General features: G+C 45.7%; 2 protein-coding genes across 2 annotated transcripts; one reads left to right on the top strand and one right to left on the bottom strand.

The window, feature by feature from the left end:
* Positions 1-2,907: 2,907 nt before the first annotated feature.
* Positions 2,908-16,765, bottom strand: MTARC2 (mitochondrial amidoxime reducing component 2). The gene is made up of 7 exons (XM_065679835.1): positions 16,438-16,765; positions 16,068-16,241; positions 7,468-7,630; positions 5,531-5,671; positions 4,446-4,507; positions 4,286-4,357; positions 2,908-3,775 (listed from the first exon to the last, which is right to left on the bottom strand). The coding sequence occupies exons 1-7, from the start codon at positions 16,713-16,715 to the stop codon at positions 3,649-3,651; spliced, it is 1,017 nt and encodes a 338-aa protein (XP_065535907.1). The 5' UTR covers positions 16,716-16,765; the 3' UTR covers positions 2,908-3,648.
* A 1,596-nt stretch (positions 16,766-18,361) lies between these two features.
* Positions 18,362-18,766, top strand: PFN3 (profilin 3). The gene has a single exon (XM_065682668.1). The coding sequence runs from the start codon at positions 18,362-18,364 to the stop codon at positions 18,764-18,766; it is 405 nt and encodes a 134-aa protein (XP_065538740.1).
* Positions 18,767-22,399: the final 3,633 nt, after the last annotated feature.

A 22,399-nucleotide genomic window follows, 5' to 3' on the forward strand; every position in this document is an offset into this window, starting at 1 on the left:
ATATTTATATTAAAAGGTTTGTAAAGTTATGCTCTCCACTTCCTTCCACATATTTAAGTGGATGGTCGAATTTGAGATCCGCAGGACAGTGAGAAGAGCGTGTAGCAAGCTCACTGCCCTGGACTTCAAAAGAGCAGACTCTGGCCTCTTCAGGAGCCTGCTTAGTAAGGTTCCATGGGACATAGCCCTGGAGGGCAGGGGGGCCCAAGGCTCTTGGTTAATATTCAAGGATCACCTGCTACAAGCTCAGGAGTGCTGCATCCCAACTAGAAGGAAGTGCAGCAGGAGGGCCAGGAGACCTCCTTGGATGGATAAGGAGCTGCTGAGGAAAATTTGAAGGAAAAAAGAGGCTTATAAAAAGTGGAAGCAAGGACAGGCGGCCTGGGTAAAGTACAGGGATGTTGTCCGGGAAGCTAGGGACCAGGTTAGGAAGGCTAAGGCCCAATTAGAATTAAACTTGGCCAGGGATGTTAAGGATAACAGGAAGGGATTCTACAGGTACATAGCAAACAAAAAACAGAGTAGGGACAACACAGGCCCCCTGAGGAAGCTCTCAGGAGAAGTGGCTACACAGGATTTGGAGAAGGCTGAGGTTCTGAATGACTTCTTTGCCTCAGTCTTCACTGGCAAAGGCTCTGACTGCACCACCCAGGTCTTAGAAGGTAGATGCAGGGACTGTGAGAATGAAGACCTTGGGCCCACTGTAGGAGAGGATCTGGTTTGAGAATCTTCAAAATCTGAATGTGCACAAGTCCATGGGACCTGATGGAATCCATCCACGGGTCCTGAAGGAGCTGGCGAGTGAAGTTGCTAAGCCACCGGCCATCATATTTGAAAAATCATGGCAGTCAGGTGAAGTTCCTGACGACTGGAAAAAGGGAAATATAACCCCCATTTTCAAGAACAGGAAAATGGAAGACCTGGGGAATTACAGACCAGTCAGTCTCACCTCTGTGCCTGGTAAAATCTTGGAGCACATTCTCCTGGAAGGAATGCTAAGGCACATGAAGAACAAGGTGCTTGGTGACAGCCAGCATGGCTTCACTAAGGGGAAATCCTGCCTGACCAATTTGGTGGCCCTCTATGATGGGGCTACAGAACTGATGGACAAGGGTAAAGCAGTTGATGCCATCTACCTGTACTTGTGCAAAGCATTTGACACTATCCCACACAACATCCTTGTCTCTAAATTGGAGAGAGATCAATTTGATGGATGGACCACTCAGTGGATAAAGAACTGGCTGGATGGCCACACGCAAAGAGTTGTGGTCAATGGCTCAATGTCCGGCTGGAGACCAGTAACGAGTGGTGTTCCCCAGGGATCAGTGTTGGGACCGGTCTTGTTTAACATCTTCATCACTGACATGGACAGTGAGATTGAGTGCGCCCTCAGCAAGTTTGCCGATGACACCAAGCTGTGTGGTCCAGTTGATACCCTGGAAGGAAGGGATGCCATCCAGAGGGACCTCAACACGCTTGTGAGGTGGGCTGATGCCAACCTTATGAAGTTCAACCATGACAAGTGCAAGGTCCCACACCTGGGTCGGAGCAATCCCAGGCACAGCTACAGGTTGGGCAAAGAAGAGATTCAGAGCGGCCCTGTGGAGAAGGACTTGGGGGTGCTGGTCGATGAGAAAATGAACATGAGCCAGCAGTGTGTGCTTGCAGCCCAGAAAGCCAACCGTATCCTGGGCTGCATCAAGAAGAGTGTGACCACTGGTCGAAAGAGGTGATCCTGCCCCTCTACTCTGCTCTTGTGAGACCTCACCTGGAGTATTGTGTGCAGTTCTGGTGTCCTCAGCATAAAAAGGACATGGAACTGTTGGAACAAGTCCAGAGGAAGGCCACGAGGATGATCAGGGGACTGGAGCACCTCCCATATGAAAACAAGCTGAGGAAGTTGGGGCTGTTCAGCCTGAAGAAGAGAAGGCTGCGTGGAGACCTCATAGCAGCCTCCCAGTATCTGGAGGGGGCCTACAGGGATGCTGGGGAGGGACTCTTCATCAGGGACTGTAGTGACAGGACAAGGGGGAATGGGTTAAAACTTAAACAGGGGAAGTTTAGATTGAATACAAGGAGGAAGTTCTTTCTGTTAGGGTGGTGAGGCACTGGAATGGGTTGCCCAGGGAGGTTATGAATGCTCCATTCCTGGCAGTGCTCAAGGCAAGGCTGGACGAAGACTTCGGTGAGATGGTTTAGTGTGAGGTGTCCCTGCCCATGGCAGGGGGGTTGGAACTAGATGATCTTGAGGTCCTTTCCAACCCTAACTATTCTATGATTCTAATTCTTCCAGTCAGGCTGGAAGTTCTACTGCGTCCTAGGGTCAGCTGCAGCAGTCATTCTTTTCCTTCTTGGTAGCTGGTAAAGTGCTGTTTTCAATTTAGCCTGAAAAGAATGCTGGTAACACACTGATCTTTTGAGTTGCTGCTAAGTAATACTTACCCTGATCAAGGACTTTTCAGTCTCATGCTCTGCCAGGGCAGAGGGGCACAAGAAGCTGGGAGGAAGCAGAGATAGGGCACCTGACCCAAACTAGCCAGAGAGGTATTCCATCCCACAGCACATCATGCCCAGTACAGAAACTGGGGGGGAGTCACCCAGAAGGCCCAGATCGCTGCTCAGGTTGGGCTGGGTATCGGTCAGCAGGTGGTGAGCAGTTGTATTCTCTTCCCTTGTTATTTCTCTTAGTATTATTATTGGTGGTAGCAGTAGTGGTTTCTGTTATACCTTAGTAACTGGACTGTTCTTATCTCAACCCGTGGGAGTTACACTCTCTTGATTATCCTCCCCATCCCTCTGGGAGCCAGGGAAGAACGTGGCAAGGAGTGAGCGAGCAGCTGTGTGGTTCTGAGTTACTGGCTGGGCTTAAAACAGGACATACTGAAACATTAGCAAATGCATCACTACTCCACAACTTTGGTGCTAGTGTATGCTTCACAAGAGAAAAACCTGATGGTTCAAACAGAGATCATAAACTAACAAAGCCACAGTCTCACACACTGTTAGCAGGTGTTCCCACCTCCAGACTACAGTAGCACTTAGTCAGCCCCCAGTCCTTCTCCTTCTGATCTTGCTTCAGCCTCAAAAGACAGTAGCAACCTTCAGGAAATGACTGCAGGATAAGACACACTGCAAAAGAAGTACCTCCAAATACAGACAGGCTAAGATGATCAGGAGCAAAGCAGGGTGGAATCTGAGACACAGCCTTGCCATCTGCACTCCATGTTTACTTGTAAAGGCAGTTCTTTGACCAACATATTTACTTCACACTTGGCACAACTGTTTTTGTGGGTCTTTGTAGGCACTGAGTGTATTGTAACACACGATGCAAAGCCCTTGTGTTATGGATTCCAATATTGGGTTTGACAAAAAACTGTAGGGGTGTGACTCGCAGTAGTGCTGTGAAGTCAGCCTTCGATCACAGCTTCTAAAAAATTAAAGATGTGGCTGTTACAGGCATACTAGTAGATTACATGATCTGAAATGGCTGGCATTTCGTAGCCTCAAAGACTCTCCTGCACCTTACAAATGAACATAGCATGAAAAATACTGCACAAAATAAGAGAAAGTTATGCTGGTGATTGTGTTCACAGAAAAGCAATTTGCGCATCAAAGTGAAAAGGTATCTTCTGTTTGAAGTCTCCCTTATTACTGGACCATCTTGTACACAGGGTCTCCAACTTGAATCGTTCCAGTTTTGTCAACAGCAAAGTATCTCCCAAAGAGAGGGCTGGATTTGTAGATGTGTCGCTCAGATGGATCACATAAGCGGTAACTGCAGAGACAGAGCACTTCTTTAGAATCAGAGAAGCCTGAACATCAAAATACCAGTGATGAGAGAGAAGACATATGAACAGTGATGCCCCGTTTTAGTCACCATACTAGACTAAAACTAAGTATTATGGTTAAGAGAACCAAGCAGTTCAAGTGGAACAAAAAAGAAGCCTGTCTTCACACATCCATATGCAACACACATACAAAGGGCTTTATAAAAAGAGATGCCAGTGTTGCAAAGTTAGATCTTTAAATAACGTAAATACCTGTTACCCCAGTGTTTACCCTAGTACAGATGAAAGAGACAGGGAATGTAAAGTTTGCAAGAAAGAAGAGAGAACTTCCTGAACTTTCTTACCATAAAGAACTGCAGAAAGCAGAATGGAAGCCAAAACGCACATACCTTTACACTGCAGTATTATGTCCCACACATACTTTTTAAACACTAGTCTAACATCTGTTGCGATCTAGCCTAAATCTACTCCCACAGCATCAGAAGCGTTTTTACAACCTTTTCAATGTTTCCAAGGGCTCCTTCCTGTCCAGCACCCCAGTATCTGGGTTAACTGTTGTTAAAATACACCTGCAATGACAGACAGCATCAAATCAATAATGGCTTCTTACCATAAATCTCCATACATCTCTATAAGAAAACAGTCTCAAATGTGTACCTGGCACAACACACTGTCCCTTTCATTTCCACATCGCCAATAAGAACATCCTCCCAGGTGTCCTGAGGGAAGTCAAAAATTACACACAGATTAGACATATCCACATGCAACCATTTTTCCAGGAGGGGCACAATCATTCCTAGAAGAAACAGTACCATTCCAGTTGATCACCTTCACTTGTGCCTTAAAATAAGTACACTGTGTTATGGTACTATTTTAATGAAAACCCTGTGGTCACTGCACTCACCACCAAGGTAAGGGCCTACTATTAATTATATCTGGAAAGAAGTATATACAAGTAACAGATCCTGTTCTGCAGTTTGCACCTGTCTGAACCTAAAGCAAGCTCATTCTTGTTGTAGGTGTGATAATCTGATCTACTGAACTCTAGTAAGTCACCAATTTTGCAGAAAGGAAATGTTTAGTAAGTGAAGTAAGTTTTCACTGCCCATCTATACAAGCTTCCTATTACAATCCCTCTTGGAACACAAAAGCCATTTCCACTTTAGGAACTTCTTAGATCTGGGAAATAATCAAATCTATCCTGAGGAAATTCTCTGGAAGAACAGTAACACAACATAAAAACATGTAAATGCCATCGTTCCTCATTCACTTCACCACCAGATACCTTCCTAGATAGTGTTTTTTGAACTACCAGAACATTGTCAGAGATGCAGTGACAGACCCCAGCATCGCACGGGTCAGTTTTCCTCTCGTGCCAAGGTAACACTGTGCTATAAAACATCACACTGTTGTTAGTTTACTACTTGTTCATCTGTATCATTAATTGATCAGTTACAGCATGCGCAGCTTTCCCTAATTTACACTTAAAGATGAGCTTTCAGTAGCAAGCCTGTCATTTAAAAACACTTATTTTATACTTTGCTAACGTAAGTAAGTGCTCCCAGACCTGTCTCCTCCCTCAACGTTTCACAGACACTGATGTGAGCAGAACTGTATCTCTCTGAATCCAGTTGTTAAAATCACAGAATAGCAGCTTTCCCCCCTCTTTGTAGGCAGAAGGAAATAGAGTTACAAAGAAACACAGGCAAGCCTTCAAAAGATATTGAAGACACTTCTTTTACCTCCTCAAAAGCACTGCAATCCGTCACAAAAATATTTGGCCTGAAGTTCTGTATCTTCACTTTCTTCTCCAGCTTGGCATTTAAATCTTCCAATGAAGCTTCTGAGATGACCAAGACTGGGCTACAGTCAGGATAGGCAACCTACAGAAACAAACACAAAGAAATCTCAAGGCTCTAAGGCTGCTGAAAGACCGTGGAAGGAAAGTTACCGAATGGCAAAAAGACAGGCATGTTGCAACCAGTGGCCACATACTAGCCTGTTAGTCTGCTGTATTCAGGTTTTAAATTTTCCTGGAAGCAGGTTAGTAAGTAAAATAGCACACCCTTTCCTATTTCAGAAACCATGGCAATTTGCATGTGCTCGAACTGTAAAACTGATCTTGTACGTACAGAATTAAGCCAAAATTATATAAGCTACCACAACTTCTCACAAAATAATACCACATGCATGTCCCAGACATATATTCTAATTATTACGGACAGAACTAAATATATGAATAAAACATGTTATGGCAAGATATGAAAGGTACTTAAGACATTTAGGGACCTCCTCAATATATAATGAATCTATGTTCTCACAGCACCAGAAGGAGCTTCACATTACAGTATAGCAACACTACGTTGCAAGTGTCCATTTGTCAGTTTAACCTTGTAAGTAGGAGGTCTGACATTTTAGCAAACAAGGCAAATGAACTAAATAAATAAATGTATATTTATGTATAAATAAATGAATATTTAATAATAAAATATCATATAGAAATATTTAACTATGTTATCTACAATAATATATAAATATCTATTATAATATAATAAATAATATAAATGCTTATTTATAAATAAATAAATAAATGAACTAAAAGAAAACTCCAACATACACTAGTTGCACAGAAAAATAAAAGGAAAATGTAGTAAGAGTTTTGGGCCTCCTCCTGTCTTACTCTTACATTATCCTTCCCCCCTCCTTGTCTATGCCTTTACAACCACAAGATGAGTGTTGAAATAACTATATAAACAATTCTGCCCTCTTTTCATGCTAGCATTCTTGAATGTCATCCCTCCTAACCTGACATTCCTTTCGCCGAAAGCTAGACTTCTGCATTGGTCTCAGTGCATTTACATAATGTTTATATATTTACATAATGAATGCACATCTACAAAAGTCCATAAATGAATGTACCTTCTCTCTCTGCAACAACAAGCAAAAAATCACTGCCCTGTTGATAGCAACATCACGTCAGTAAGGCAAGGTTCTCACCATTTCCTAAAAAAGCTTACATTCATCAGGTACAGTTCAAACCACCTTCATGTGAGAGCACTCATCAAATGAGACGAAGGGCATCAGTGGCTCCAACGATACGAGGATGACTGTGCACAGAATCTCCTGTCCCTACCTGCTTTAACTTTCTCCAACATCACACCTCCAAGCCTCTTCCCAGTGAATGAAACCTCTGTAACCTTCTTTGGATTTCAATTCTAAGCCCACAGCTACAGATCCCTGCGTTAAGCAATGTTCCTTAAAACAAAATATGAGGCAACACAACACTTACCAGTACACTCCATGATCAAGTAAGGGATAGGGAATGGAGGTTTTCTACGTACGCAACACAGACTGCACCATCAAAACATCTTTAAAAACTCATTTTTATTTCTATTAACTGAAGCACAAAAGGAATGCTATTTTGCAATGCAAGAGTTCCTCTTCAAATACCAGTATCATACTCTTTAGCTGTGAATGGTCAATAGCTTGGAACAGATTTAAAGCAAAATTTAAGCAAGCCATCCCATCACAGAAAAGGAGAACATTCACGCAGTTTCACTACCTGACTACATACCTTGCTAAACAGGGCTCAGTCACCGATGCTGGAATGGCAGGATTTTGTGTGTGTGGGGGGAAATGATTAAAAGAAAGTACACCTGATAAAGAGACATTCATTTACCTCATCTGTAGTTCGGAAAAGATTTATTATGTCTTTTGACTTTCTTGGCACCATGGAGGGCTCAAAGTGCACCAGGCGATACGGCTGTGAATTCAGGAAAGTGGTGATCCACTGAGCCACTTCATCTCCACAGTCCCTGCCTTGGATATCCAGTCCAAACACCCTGAAGAGTCAGAAGACACATCACCAAGCGTCTACTCTTGCATATGCACATCACTGCAACACCAAAAGATTTCTATCCAGAAACCAGCTGAAAGATAACTAATTTCAGAAAACAAATGACAGTTTCAAATGATGTGGTTTGCTACTGTCATTGACATTTATAGGTCTTATTAATTGTAAATATCGCTATTAAAGAAGCTTTCCTTCAGATTTTAGTGCTGTAAAAATTTAAGACAACGCTGTGAAACTCTAAAGCTCAAACTTAGCATACACAATCACTCAGTATCTTAAATTTTGAGATTTTAAGACTTATAATAGAAGCAAAGTCCATGGGGCATAAAAAAACATTGGCATCGGAATACAAATAAGTTTATATAGGGAACACTTCCCTGGCAAGAAAAGGTAAACTTCAACTCAACCATTCAATAAACATCAACCAGCCAAGATCAGTTTAAACTACTCTCTTCAAAGTAGTGATTTTGATCCAAACGCACTGCAGTTCCCTCTACCTTTGCAATCATGCTCTGGCCAGCTTAAAGCATACAAATGCCCAGGCAGATCATCTAGGCTGAGCCTGGTTCCTAGGACCCCTCCTTTATTCATCTGGGGAAGAGATGAATCATTAGTGTGCTGCCAGCAATATTCCTGTTCTGTTCACTGGGATCCCTGTGTCAACTCTGACTGGGATTAAACGTTGCCCCAGACCACGTTCAGCTGCCTTTCTCTTCCCTCCATTCTCTCAGTCTCTGTTGCCTTCTGGTTCAAAGGACAATGGAGGTGGGGGTCGAACAGCTTCCAATTCACTGTTTTCTACCCATGAGGCAGATATATCCTGAGCAGTCCGCGGTACAGGGATCCACGGCACTAGACCATGCAATGTAAGTATTGCAACACATACTTGTGGAGGATTGGCTTGTCGAAAAAAGGTCAAAGGTCACGCTCCCATCAACGAGCTGAAACAAGACATCTGTGTAGAACATGATGCAAACCTCTCACGCCAGATAATGAGGAAATGAAGGACACCGGCAAACAGCAACAAACTATGACCAATCACAGCCAAGGCCACTAAGTGATAAGTGCATGAGAAGGAGGATGGTGGGGGGGTGCACGGTGTAGCTGCAAAAAATGTAGAAGCTACAAACCAATGATCTTGTAACATGTAAAAGCTGTAAGCCAATGATCTCTCTGTAACCAAACTATAAACATGCAAGCAAGGTATATAAGTATCCATCTGCTTAGCAATAAACGAGACTTGTTGGTCATCATCTGATGAGCTCGTCTCCCGGCGATTCCCACAAATGGTGACCCCGACGTGAACCCTCGAACACCACGGTGGGACGACGTAAGTTCTGCTCGGGTCCTGATCGCAGCCACAGGACGGTCAAAGCGCCAAGATCTCAGGATTTTAAGCGCCGGACCCTGGGTGACCGTATAGACGAGCCTGGCCGATACGCGCCGCCGAAACCTGAAGGGGCTGCAACAAGCGCGCTAAGGTATGGAAAGGCAAGCGGCGTATGATTTATTTACTGCCTTCTTACAAAAGCGGCAGGTTAAAGGGATCGACCTGCAGAAAGAGCTGCAGGGACTGTTAGCTTATGGACAGTCTAAGGGATGTTTTGTTAACCCTCACACTGTCCATAAATTAGCAGAAAGGCGAAAATTTGGAGATAAGATTTGGCAAGCTATACATAATACCCTGTTAAAACAAAAGGCTGGGAAGACAGCAGGGATCGGGAAAGCTCCGAAGAATGCAACCACAGAAGGCAGTGACACTGTGAAATATTTGTTGGTCATTTGGAGAACTATTTTAGAGATGTTAAAGTCAAAGTTAGGTAAATTATGGCGGGTGGTACATAATGAACTTTTACAATATCAGGCAGAAAAGAAAGCTGCCGAGCAGGCACTCACGGCTCAGGCAAAAAACAGAAGTTATGAAATTGACTGGCCTTCCTCCGTTCCAATGCCATCTGCTTTTTCACAAGTAATGTTGCCATCTCCACAAAATGCAGATGACACCGGAGCAAGCCCCTCAGTTTCGGAACCAACAGCTCCCCCCACCACTACGACTCTAAAACCAGAAAAGCCCTCTGTTAACCCTCTTTCAAGCAATGAGCCTATCCCTGGGGCAGAAAGTGACCTAGTGGAGGCCATAGCTAAAGAAAGAAGGGAGGCTTGGGCAGCGGTGGCTAAGGACAGCCTTGAAAAGGGGGACAATGAGGTGGCGACCTCCTTGGCATGCCCGGTGACTTTTCAGCAACACCAGGGTGGTTTGATGGCAACTGTTACCCCTTTAGATTGGAAACTGTTATCACAATTACGAGCGACGGCCAGTCAATTTGGAGTCACCAGTGAGCCGGTAAAGCAGATGTTAGATTATATCTGGACTGCTCATATCTTGCTACCATCCGATTGCAAGAGTATTGCTAAGCTTATATTCTCACAACATCAGCAGTTGCTTTTTAACGCTCATTGGCAAAATCTGGCTCATGGATTCGTAGCTATACAAAGACAACCTGGGGATCCCCTTTACGGGGTAACTCTGGATGAGTTAATGGGTACAGGACCGTTTTTTAGAACCGAGGCACAAGCTTTATTAGGACCCGATAAGTGTAGAGCAGCTATGAATTTGGTACGGCAAGCTATTAACCAAGTTAAGGACCCAGGAGGTGTGCCTTCATATATGGCTATCAAGCAAGGACGAGACGAATCATTTGGGTCCTTTATAGACAGAGCTGCTGCAGCTATTGAGAAAGCAGGCGTCCCAGACTACATGAAGGGAGCCATGTTAAAACAATGTGCTTTACAAAACTGCAACCCCATTACCCGAAATGTTATTCTTACTTTGGGAGCTGATTGGACTATAGAGGAAGCATTAGAAAGAATGGCCTCACAACCAACAGGGCCGCAAGCTATGGTAGTAGATGCCATAAAACAGCTAGCTGAGGGAATTCAGAAACAAGCAAAGGCTTCACAGACTCAGGTGTTAGCCGCTCTTGCACCCCTTCAAGCGTCGGCCGCACTTGGCCAGCGCAACCGTGGCCCTCTACGCTGTTATCGATGTGGAGGAATGGGACATCTCCGCCGAGAATGCACTGTCTCAGGAGTGTGGTGTCAGAAATGCCGAAACAACTCACATAACACCTCTATGTGTCGGCGAGGTTCGGGAAACTGCAACAGGAGCGCGTACACCAACGGCCACGTGCAGAAACAAGTTGCCGCTGCAGCTCAGATGATTCCACCCCCTTGCAACCCGCAACCAGCGGAAGCTTCGGCTTGGACCTGGCAACCTCTGTAGAAATAACACTTGTAACTTCACAACCTCAAAAGATCCCTACAGAAATTAAGGAAGACAGAGATGAAGACACTCTTTTGACCCAGACCCTATTGACCCCAAGAAAGAGCCTGTGCGTGCTCATCAGGCTGCTGTTGCTGCTCCTGAAGTTCTGACGCCTGTTAATTCTGATGCTGACCTGGATGATCCTTTTGACATGGAGCCAGAAAAGAAGCCTAATTTATATCCCCCAGATCCTCATGATAAATGGACAGCTGTAAAGGGAGAAGCGAGATGGGTGGGGGATGCAGATGTATTGTGTGCTTTCCCTGTGATGTATGTGCTGGATCAAGACCCGCGGTGGGAAGGTCTCGTATGCCCTTATCAGGGGTATTGGGAGGACTGTGGTGGACTGTGACGGACTGTGGACTTGGGGCCCCATACACAACTCGTTTGATACAGTCTCTCTGTGATACTCATGTACTAGAAGTTAGCAAATGTCTATGATTCTATTGATGCTTGGAAACCTTTATAGATATTGCTGGCCACTTCTTCTGACATAGACTGGCCACCTGTGTCAGAATGAGTGTGCATTTTGATCAGTATAAAAGCCCTAGCCTCATGCGATGTGAGGGAGGCAGAGCCTCTGCGGGGACGCTCGCTAGGGCTGAGCCTGCCACCTCACACTGGGATGATGCTTGTTGGAGCTGGTTTCCTGATGGTCTTCACAGAGTCCTTATGCCACGTTCTGTACGTGGAACTGTGTAGTGCGAGTAATGATTGTCTGGATTTTGTGTTTCAAATATTGTAGTTGTGTGAAATGTGCTTGTGGGATCCCATATGCATACGTATGTGTGTGTGTGTGATGAGAGCAGATGGTGTTCTATGTATTTTTTTTTGTTATCGTGTTCATGTAAAAGTTTTTAACAGGTAGTGGTTTAACATTTCAGGCAAGAAAGGGTTAATGCAAAAGTGTGGTTGCTGACAGGTATTTATGGCTGCTGCTGAAGCAGGCAGGCAGCTGTAGCTGCTGCCGAGCAGGCTGCTGTTTGTAGCCGTGCAAAGCAGGGTGAACAACTTTTGAGAAAAAAAAAAAAAAAAAAAAAAAAAAAAAAAAGAAAGGGGGGGGGAGAAGAAAGGAAGGTAAAGTTGCAGAGCACAGGTAGACAAATGCAAATCCAGGTGATAGATTGGAAATCTATTCAGAGAGAGACTCTGTCAAACAATGATTTTGATTGTTGCAGGAAAAGATTCTCGCCTTTCCTGTTAAGTACCAGATTAACGCTCAAGGTCAGGCAGTAAATGCTGAAATGTCTCCCTTAAATTGAAATTGCTATCTCAGTTAAGGCAAACTGTTATTTCTACAGGCATTCAGTTTGAACCCACTAGGCAGATGTTGTCATATATTTGGGGAACAGATTTGCTGTTATATTAAAAGTATTGTGAAATTAATCCTCACCCCTTTGCAGTTGTTGTTATGGAACATGTATTGGCAGAAAGCCTGTCAAGAGGCAGTTGCAGTTCAGCGAGGCCAGGGAGATCCCCTGATTGGGGTGCAATTACAACACCTTATGGGAACTGGACAGTTCTCCACTAAGGAGGCTCAAGTCCAGCTAGGTCCAGAATTGTTAAAAGAATCTATGAAACTAGCCTTGCTACTGGGGAGATCATCATCTGCGTTGAAAGGACTATTCATTGTTCCAGGTGTCATCGATGCTGATTATATGGGTGAAATTATGTTAAATTATTTATGCATCTTTGGTGATGAACAAACTCCAGCGGTTATTAAGCACTTTGTACAAACAGAAGATAAAGCCTTCTTTTAAGGCGTACTATCGAGATCCTAATACAGATTTGTGGCAGGGACCGGCAGAAGTAATATATCTGGGCCGTGGTTACGCCTGTGTTTGTGCTCCTGCAGGACCCTTGTGGGTACCATCCAAGTGACTAAGACCGGCTGCTGCAGAAGCTCCGGTGACGGTGTCTCCGAGCTAGTGTATGGACCCTGACTCGCAGGCCCAGGAGGAGCGTTGCTTGCGCCGAGCGCTACAGCCACTAATAGAAGAACTTAACTCCTTAGTCAACACAGAGCTTTCGTTGAGCACGGTCGCCCTCCTAGATCCGGTCCATGGCCACAGGCATATAGTGGTACAACTGAGATTGGTGATACAACAAGTGCTTCGATAACTCTGTAGTTTTGTCATCAGTGTGAGCCTACAGTAGAATTGTATTGTGGTTGTCAGTCTATAAGGCATCTTCGCCAGAGTTAGCTGAAACAAAGACTTTTTGTATAGTCTGTCAAATTATCTTTTATGTAACCTGCTTATAGCGCTTCAGAAATATTTAGCTGATTTTAGAAGTTTCACTTCATAGAGCTGCATATACGTTTGCTTTACAAGCTGCTTCGCTGTTATAGGTCTCATAGTTATAGGGGGTTTGTTACTTTGTTATGCTTTGCAATGTTGTTCTGCTTGTTTACGACTCCTGACTCAGTCCTTATTCCTTTATAAAGAAAAAGGGGGAATTGTGGAGGATTGGCTTGTCGAAAAAAGGTCAAAGGTCACGCTCCCATCAACGAGCTGAAACAAGACATCTGTGTAGAACATGATGCAAACCTCTCACGCCAGATAATGAGGAAATGAAGGACACCGGCAAACAGCAACAAACTATGACCAATCACAGCCAAGGCCACTAAGTGATAAGTGCATGAGAAGGAGGATGGTGGGGGGGTGCACGGTGTAGCTGCAAAAAATGTAGAAGCTACAAACCAATGATCTTGTAACATGTAAAAGCTGTAAGCCAATGATCTCTCTGTAACCAAACTATAAACATGCAAGCAAGGTATATAAGTATCCATCTGCTTAGCAATAAACGAGACTTGTTGGTCATCATCTGATGAGCTCGTCTCCCGGCGATTCCCACACATACTGATAAAGGGCACAAATGAAGAACATGAGGCTTCATAACCAGAGGAATACAAAAACCCTCTAACATTTGATCAAATAGAAACTTTGCCTACACAATGGCTTCAGTCCTACACTTCCTTACACTAGGAAGTCCTACGCTTCCCCAAACACAGGATTCTTAAATACCCACGTAAAATCTGCAACTGGATTTACCAGTTTTAAAGATTAGAACAGCCTTTTGCAGACAGATGCGCTACTGCACTGCCTTACCTTCACAGCACCTGGCACAAGCCAGCATCCTGCACTTAAGGCATCCTGCCTGCCCACTGGCAGAATAAATACAAGCCTGTGCAGAGAGCCTTGCCGGCAGAGCATACTGTGCACCCACTCACAAGCTGGAAGGGAAGAATCCAGGAGCAAAAGCCAAATCTTCATTTGCTGGAATACAGTGCTATGACCAAACCTCATTCTTACGAATGGCTGAATGGATCAGAAAGAACCAGCCTTGTGCTGACAAATGGCAAACCTCAGGATCCTTCCTCAGCATTTCTGTAGCCCTCTGGTTATGAAGTACAAGGCAAAGTTTAACTACAGGCATCGCTAATTTCACAGCCTAGGACACCACCCACACCACCACACAACTTGGTAAATTTTAAAGTCCAACTGCACGCATCTAACTTTTGCTTATCTGCATTCCCAAATTCCAGCAAGTTTAAAACCAGAGAATGCAATAGGTTATTAAGGAAACAGTAATAAAGAGAAAAACAAATTGCTGAGATCTGAAACTGGAAAAGAGAATCTGTCATTGCTGAAACATACTTAGGTCTATTTAAATATTTTTCTAATGGCACAAGTTTTAGCAAAATAACACACTGAAACCAGCATGGTTTTGTAGTGTATGTGTCATTGGCTAATATGTAAGCATTACAGACAGAGTTTTGAAAGACCATCCTATTTCTCCATGTGAAATGCAATCATGTGTAACTTGCACCTGGCTTGCGTAAACAGAGATACAAAGCTATGCTGCTCAAGGGTTTCCACAGCAACAGATTTATGCCAAAAGCTAGCCTTTCTTTCTCGGCTATACAGAGGAAAGACACAAGTATCTTTGTAGGAATCAACGCTATTTACAGTTACTAAACAGACATTTTAGAAGAGAAAATGTTTCATGCTTCCTCCTGGCCATTTTCCAGCATGGATTTCAATATATGGATAGAATAACCAGGCCTGCATTCATACAACAGACCTTTAGGCACACAGCTGAATGACTGTTTGTAACCTGTTCACCTGAAACCATTTAAAATTGCACCTACAGGGAATAATTTGCTCTCTGGGGATGCCAGTCTTTCCCCCATGAACACAGAGTGAGCCTCCAGCAACCAAGTTTTCAATTTAGACAGCCTGGTTAAATGCTTACAGGTAGGGGTGAGGGGATCTAAACTGTGACCTTTCACCAATTCCAAACAGCCAGCGTGTATCCAAAATGCTGATGCATATACTAGTGGTGAGCAAGAAATACCAACATGCATGACTGAGGCTCTGAGATGCAACTACCTACCAGAGCAAAAACAAGAACACTAGAAGTAAACACAAATGAGTATTCATAGCCTTCTATGAAGACTAAAGACCACAGTTCACTTGGCAGATGTATACGTACGGTTCTGCATATTGTGGCAGCTTTTCCCAAGATTTGTTTTCACCAGTGTTTAGAGGATTAAAACAAGATCTTTTCTTGTGACAAGCAACCCTGGCCTCCTGCATAACACATGGCAGAGAATTTCACAGAATGGTTTGGGCTGGAAGGGGCCTTCAAGGGTCATCTAGTCCAATCCTTCCACTAGACCAGGTTGCTCCAAGCCCAATCCAACCTGGCCTTGAACACTGCCAGGGAATGAGGCAGCCACAGCTTCTCTGGGCAACCTGTGCCAGCGCCTCACCACCCGCACAGGGAACAGCTTCCCCTTGTGTCTAATCTAAACCTACCCTCTTTCAGTTTAAAACCACTGTCCCTTGTCCTTTCAGTTTAAAACCACTGTCCCTCGTCCTTTCAGTTTAAAACCACTGTCCCTCATCCTTTCAGTAAAGGCCCTGCTCTGAAGTCTCTTATGCAGATGGGTAAGACAGGCCCCCAAACCCAGAAAAGCAGCACCCAACCTTCACCCTCCAGTTTCTGCATAACAAAAACCAAACCTTGAAAAGGAAGCATGTAAGCGAGAGGCAGCGCTCGGACAGAAACGAGTAAAAAGCCCCTTCTCGAGTACCTGCAGTTCATCACACGGTTCTTCCTGGGCAGCTTCACAGGCAAGCGCAGCTTCTTCATTTCTGGTGCCTTCAAGGTCAAGTGCCCATCCTCAGAGCTGACAGAAATGAGGACGAGCCGGGGCTCCTGCCGAGCTGTAACCATGTGCCCATCCTCCTTGGTCACAAGCCAAAACCTGCGGCGCGACAGGGGACACAGAAACGCGTCCAACAACGTTAAAGGCCGACACCAGGCAACGGGACCCCCGCAGCCGGGCACCGCAGGTGCCTCTTTGTAGGCCCTACAGCAACCACCTGAGAGACGCGGGGCAGCGCCGAGCCCCGGGCCCCGCAGCAGGGTCCCGCCGAGGCCCGGCCCGCCCCGCGCCGTACCTGTCCCGCAGCTCGCCGCTCCGCAGCCCCATCGGCGTCACCTGCGCCTCCCGCACCGCCATCCCCCGGCACGACTTCACCGGGTACACGAAAATGCTCAGCACCGTCCCCACGCGCTGCAGGCGCCGGCGGCGCCCCGCCGCTCGCCTCAGCCCACCGACCCAGCGCCATGCCCCGACCAGGGCGCTCAGCCCCAGCAGCGCCGCCGCAGCCCCCCACAGCCAGCCCGGCCGCGCTGCCCGCACAGGCAGGCCCAGCGCGCTCCTCGCCCCGCTCATGGCGGCCAGGCCCCAGCAGCGGCGGCGCGGAGCCTCAGGGGGCCGGGGCCAGGGGCGGGCCGTGGGCCGGCAGCCACCCACCTCCGGCCTTGTTGCTCTGGGCGAATAACGGACCGCGCTGAGGCCGCGCCCGCTGGGCCTCGGCGGGGCCAGGGCCTTTCGTGGAATCGGCTCGGGGACTGGTTTGTGTAGGGAGGGACCTTAGAGCTCATCCAGTTCCGACCCCGTGCCACGGGCAAGGGCACCTCCCGCTAGAGCAGCTTGCTCCAAGCCCACTCCAAGCTGGCCTTGAGCACTGCCAGGGATGGGGCAGCCACAACATCTCTGGGCTACCTGTGCCAGCGCCTCGCCACCTCGCAGGGAAGAACTTCCAAACACCTCATCTACCCGCTTTTGGCTTAAACCCATTCCCCCTTCTCCTGTCACTATATTTTTTTTAAAAAAGCCCCTCTCTTTCTTGCCTTTAGACACTGGGAGTTGCTCTAAGGTCTCCCTGAAGCCTTTTCCAGGCTGAACAAGCCCATCTCTCTCAGCCTGTCTCCAGAGCAGAGGTGCTCCAGCCCCCAGAGCTTCTCTGTGGCCTCTGGACTTACGCCAGGAGCCCTTTCTTCTTGGTGGAAGAGAAAGTGTGATCACGGTGTGAAAAATAAAGTGGATGCTGTCAGTGTCCAGCTTGCCAAAATGCAGGCAGCAAATGCTTTTCTTCTAGTATTTGGGCTTTTATTAGAAGTGGTGTTACAGAAAAAGTATGAACTGTGTGGAAATGCATGAGTATGTGAAATTCAGCCACTTGGTTTGACTTGGGTAAGAAGGTGAAAACACATAGCTGGAGGTGAAGAGCCAAGGGGGAAGGCAGCAAATGGCAGCACCTGAGGTTGGGTTGGGGGATCCTGGTCCCATTTGGATGTCTTGGCGTGCCCATGCCAGCTGCCTGATACCAAACTTGTGAGACTGCCTCTGAGAGCTTACCTCTTGTCAGCAGGGTCATGGGGAAGTCACTTTGTGGGACACCCAGCAGTGAGGAAGTATTGTAGAACCGTAGAACCACAGAAGGGTTTGGGTTGGAAGGGACTTTTAAAGATCATCCGGGCCAGTCCTCCCACTGGAGCAGGTTGCTCCAAGCCCACTCCAAGCTGGCCTTGAACGCTGCCAGGGATGGGGCAGCCACAGCTTCTCTGGGCACCCTGTGCCAGCGCCTCAGCACCCTCACAGGGAAGAACTTCTGCCTAAGGTCTCATCTAAATCTCCTATCTGTCACTTTAAACTCATTCCCTCTTGTTCTATCTCTCCTTCTAAAAAGTCCCTCTCCAGATTTCTTGTAGGCCCCTTTAGACAGTAGAAGCTTCTCTAAGGTCTCCCCAGAGCCTTCTCTTCTCCCAGTTCTGTGATGTAACATCACAACAGAGGGTGGAGTGGCTGTTGCCGCCATTGTCACAGGTCTGTCCTCACAGGCAAAGCAGGAGCATTGGCTCTTGATCCTCCCCAGCTCCCCTATTCAGGCTTGCAGGGAGCTGAAGGCCAAATAACTCAAAGTTTTTAGGATCAGTGTGCCAAGACCAAAGTCTCAGCAGGCAGAAGACAGGGAAGCTCAGCTCTGGGCATTTCGTTTCAGAGAGCACGAGTCACGATTTCATTTCAGAGTCACAATGGATTACTGGAAGCAATATATCAACATCATCCTGGAGGACAGGATTGTTGAGGATGTGGCTATTGTGGGCCTCTCTGACAACAAGTGCGTTTGGGCAGCCAAGCCAGGAGGACTCCTTGCAGCCATCTCACCTCAAGAAGTGGGCTTGATCACAGGCCAGGATCGGAAGATGTTCCTGCTAACGGGAATCACCATAGCTGGCAAAAAGTGCAGTGTGATTCGTGACAACCTGCTGGTGGATGAAGACAATGTGATGGATGTCAGAAGCAAAGGCAATGACAGCAGGTCCATCTGTATTGGCAAGACCCCCAGAGCCCTGATCTTCCTCATGGGCAAGAAGGGAGTCCACGAAAGAGCCCTCAACCAGAAGGTCCATGATATGATTGTGGGCATGAAAGTGTGAAGCAAACAGTGCCAAAGAGACAGACATCTTCTGCCTGAACACAGGGGCACAGAGGAAGGAAATAAACCTGATTTTGTTGCTGATATCTTTGCCTGCTTCTGTCAGCCTTGGGAAAGGACAGAAGCCCTCTTGTTTACCACTTTGCTGTTTAAATCATGCCCTAATGCCAGTCATGGTTTCTGAGACCTTTCTCCTGCTACAGTAGGCCACAGCACTAAGGACAAGCAGGGCTTGTGTTCATTTTGTGTTTGGTCCCGGCACAAGCCCAGTTAATTTGGGAGATTAACTGTTGATCAGCAGAGTCTAGTGCTGCTGTTGGACTGTGAGGGAGGCACGTGCAGTGATAGTCTGACACTGCTCACCATCCAGATCATTCAAAACACCTTCTTAGGCTACTTTACTGAGCAAAACGGGTTTTCATAAGATAGTTACCTGTCTGGTGTGTATGGCATGGGGATCTTCTGAAGGCTGCTTCCTTCGCACCTTGCTCAGTCACACTGTTGTGGCCTCAAGATCACAGGTCCCTGCAAGCCCCCCAGGACTCCCAGGAGGATGCAGAGTTGTGCCAAACACTGCAGATTTCCCACTCCACCAATACAGCCCTCCCCTCCTTGCAATCCTAAATGGCCAGTCTGAAATGAGGCAGAACTGGTGTGCTTGAGATGGGACCAGTGCAGGGAAGACTTGAGGGGTATCTCTGTTAGGGGTGACCTCTGCACGTGTGGGCTCTCCTTGCTCCTGGTAGCGGTGAGCCTGAATCCATCACATGACACCTTCATGTTTAACATGGAGTCAATGTTTTGTAATTGAATTGAGATCACACAGAGATCTTTAATGTGCAACTGCACCCAGAGGAGCATGAAAATGCTGTAAGGAGAACCAGGCCTCTCATGTATTAGCAAATGCTCAACAAAACTGCAGTGTTTAATTAGTAAGCACTGTCTGATAAGCAGTGCTTGCAAGCATGAATTGAATTAACATAAGTACTAAAGGGATAAAAACACAAAACCACACGCTGAATTTACAGTCTAACAATAACTTGGTCACAAAGTTTTAACAAAGCCTGGGCTTGCTGACAAACATTGATGCTTATTTTCACAAGCTTAAGGGAAAAACTAGTAGCTGTCTCCTGTGATTTCTTGAGCACTGGTAGTATTCTCCACTATGCAAATCACAGAATGCAGACAGCTTTTGCCCTCTAAACTTTATGAGGCATCAAAATGATGGGATTTGGAATAACATGAAAAAATGTTGGGTGATTTTCTGCTTGCTCCCCTTTAGATGCAGAGAAAATTGGGCTGGAGTGCATACATTCTTTACCAACATGAGAATCTGAAGAATTATGGACCTATATAGTGTGATGGTGGTGTGAATAGCTACAGCTGCTCCCTAACTACAGATTAGTAGTTACAGATCAGATTCTTTCCGTTTGAAGGACTTGTTAACTGAATTCAGAAGTAACTCACCTTTGGTAATGATTGAATATTATTTTAGAGAAAAAAAATAATTCTAAATCCAAGAAGAACCTTACATTTCCAGTCCCTAAATCTACCAACCTGGAGCCTAAGGGGAATTTGTTCAGACCACCACCAAAAAGCAGCTCTTATATTCAGTCCTGACTCTTCTTGATGGCTATGGTGAGAAGGAGCTTAAAGAGGAATAGCAGAAGGTGACAACATCTGCATAATCTCTCCTTTCCTGCTGTGATACAAGGAACATAAGATTATAAATAGCTTCAGAGAGAATATGGTTGATGGGTTAATGCTTCAAGTCTAAGACTGCAGCCTTTGAGGAGAGCACCCTTCACCCATACACTAGGCACCTCTCAAAAAGCCTCCAGTAAATAGCTTGACCAACAGGTTTGCTTAGTCCTCCATCCCAGGCACACTCTGCTTACCTAAGAGCCACCAGCTCCTGCTGTACAGCAACATGAATGGAACCATTCAGACAAAACATAGGCACTGCTGTTGTTACCGTCCAAACAGCCTCTTGTGCGACAGAACTGTATTTGCTGTCACGGCAAACCAGCATTTAAAGGGAAATGACTGTGTTCAATCACTTATAATTTCATAACACTGAAATGCTGAATACAGCTGAAATTCTCCACACCCAGTTCCAGCCCCAGGCTCCTTATAACGTATCTGATCATATGAAGGATTCACAGTGCCAATTCCACAGAAAGATGGGGCTGGGCTGTATCAGTTATGAAAGCAGGCAATGCTGGCATATGTTGGAAAAACATAGTGTCAGCTCAGAAGCATCCATGTGGCAAACTTGCAGCTGGAACACAAGGAAAAAGTAGTGACATATCTGCTTTCAGATGCAGAGGCAGATGGTTCTTCTAGAGGCAAATCTAGACTCCCTTCTTGCAGCGGCTCAGTCAGAGGACGAACATGAATAATGAAGAAAGAGATGAAGGATTTTGCTTGTTTCCACTAAAAAAAGAAAGACAAGTGACTGGGGAACTTGTAGGTCTTCAGTATGTGCACAGTGCTGGCCCTGGGAAAGGCATGAAGTACCATACTGAGGGGGAGATCTGGATGGACATTACAAATTCCCAGTGATAAAGACAGCAAAATGCTGGCCTAGATTAAGTGACAGGGTGTTCGGCTAGAGCCAATGTAGGCTGGGCTTGCCTCAATGAAGGAATAGGGTTAAATGCCCTTTTCCAGGGATGTGCAGTTGTTTTTCCAGTGACTCTATGATAACTCAGCAAAGGGCAGGGATGAAGGGATGACATGGCTGAGTATGCAGTTTCAACATGCTGATTTCAACAAGATAGGATAAAAATTATATTACATCCACTCACACAGAGAAATTATATCCTCTTCCAAACTATGAACTAACAAATTCAAAAGGTTCGTTCATAGAGAGGAAGGGGTGATAAAAGCATTGCTGTTTCCTCTTAAAATCTTCAAGGAGATCAGAGTTCAGTGAGTCATGCACTAGAAATGAGCTCAGTGAAATATCTCAGGCAAATAATTGGTGATTAAAAATAGACTAATATCATTAATGATAGATGCCTTTTAATGGAGCCACAGCAATGCGATAAAGGGATCCTTTTTTTTGTGAGTCTTTTCCTACATAGAGAATCATAAATATGTAAAAGCCAGGCAGGTTGTTGGCTGCTTTGTTGACTGTCAAGTCATATACGAAGATGAATTGAAAATTGTCCTTTTCCTCCAGTCAAATGTTCAACTTCATTTTCTCTAAACTCACCAGGACAATACAGAAGTGGTTGTTCCAGGCAGATATTCAGCCTGGTATTAACTAGTGTAGGCTAATTGCATTATAAATTCTCCCCATGTTCTGTAACTGTGGTTCTCTGGGTGCATATAATATCCATCAGGCAGCTTCAGGAGTATGAGTAGTCGGGGTAGAGCTGCAGTGTCACCTGACAAAGCAGGTAAGGCCCAAAGTAGAGGCCTTACTGGGAAGCAGTGCATTTCTTCTGCAGCACAAGGATTAACACACTTCTGCAGCTATGGTTTGGCAGCCATTGTGGGAGAGGATGGCATTCACCAAAGACAGGAATGTCCCCACTCTCATTCAAAAACAGCTGAAAAAGCAATCTGGTGCTAGCTTAGCATCCCAGGAAAGAAGGAGCAAGGATTCCTTTATGAGCAGCAGAAA

The sequence above is a fragment of the Lathamus discolor genome, chromosome 5, assembly GCF_037157495.1.
Source record: "Lathamus discolor isolate bLatDis1 chromosome 5, bLatDis1.hap1, whole genome shotgun sequence".
Taxonomy (NCBI): Eukaryota; Metazoa; Chordata; class Aves; order Psittaciformes; family Psittacidae; genus Lathamus; species Lathamus discolor.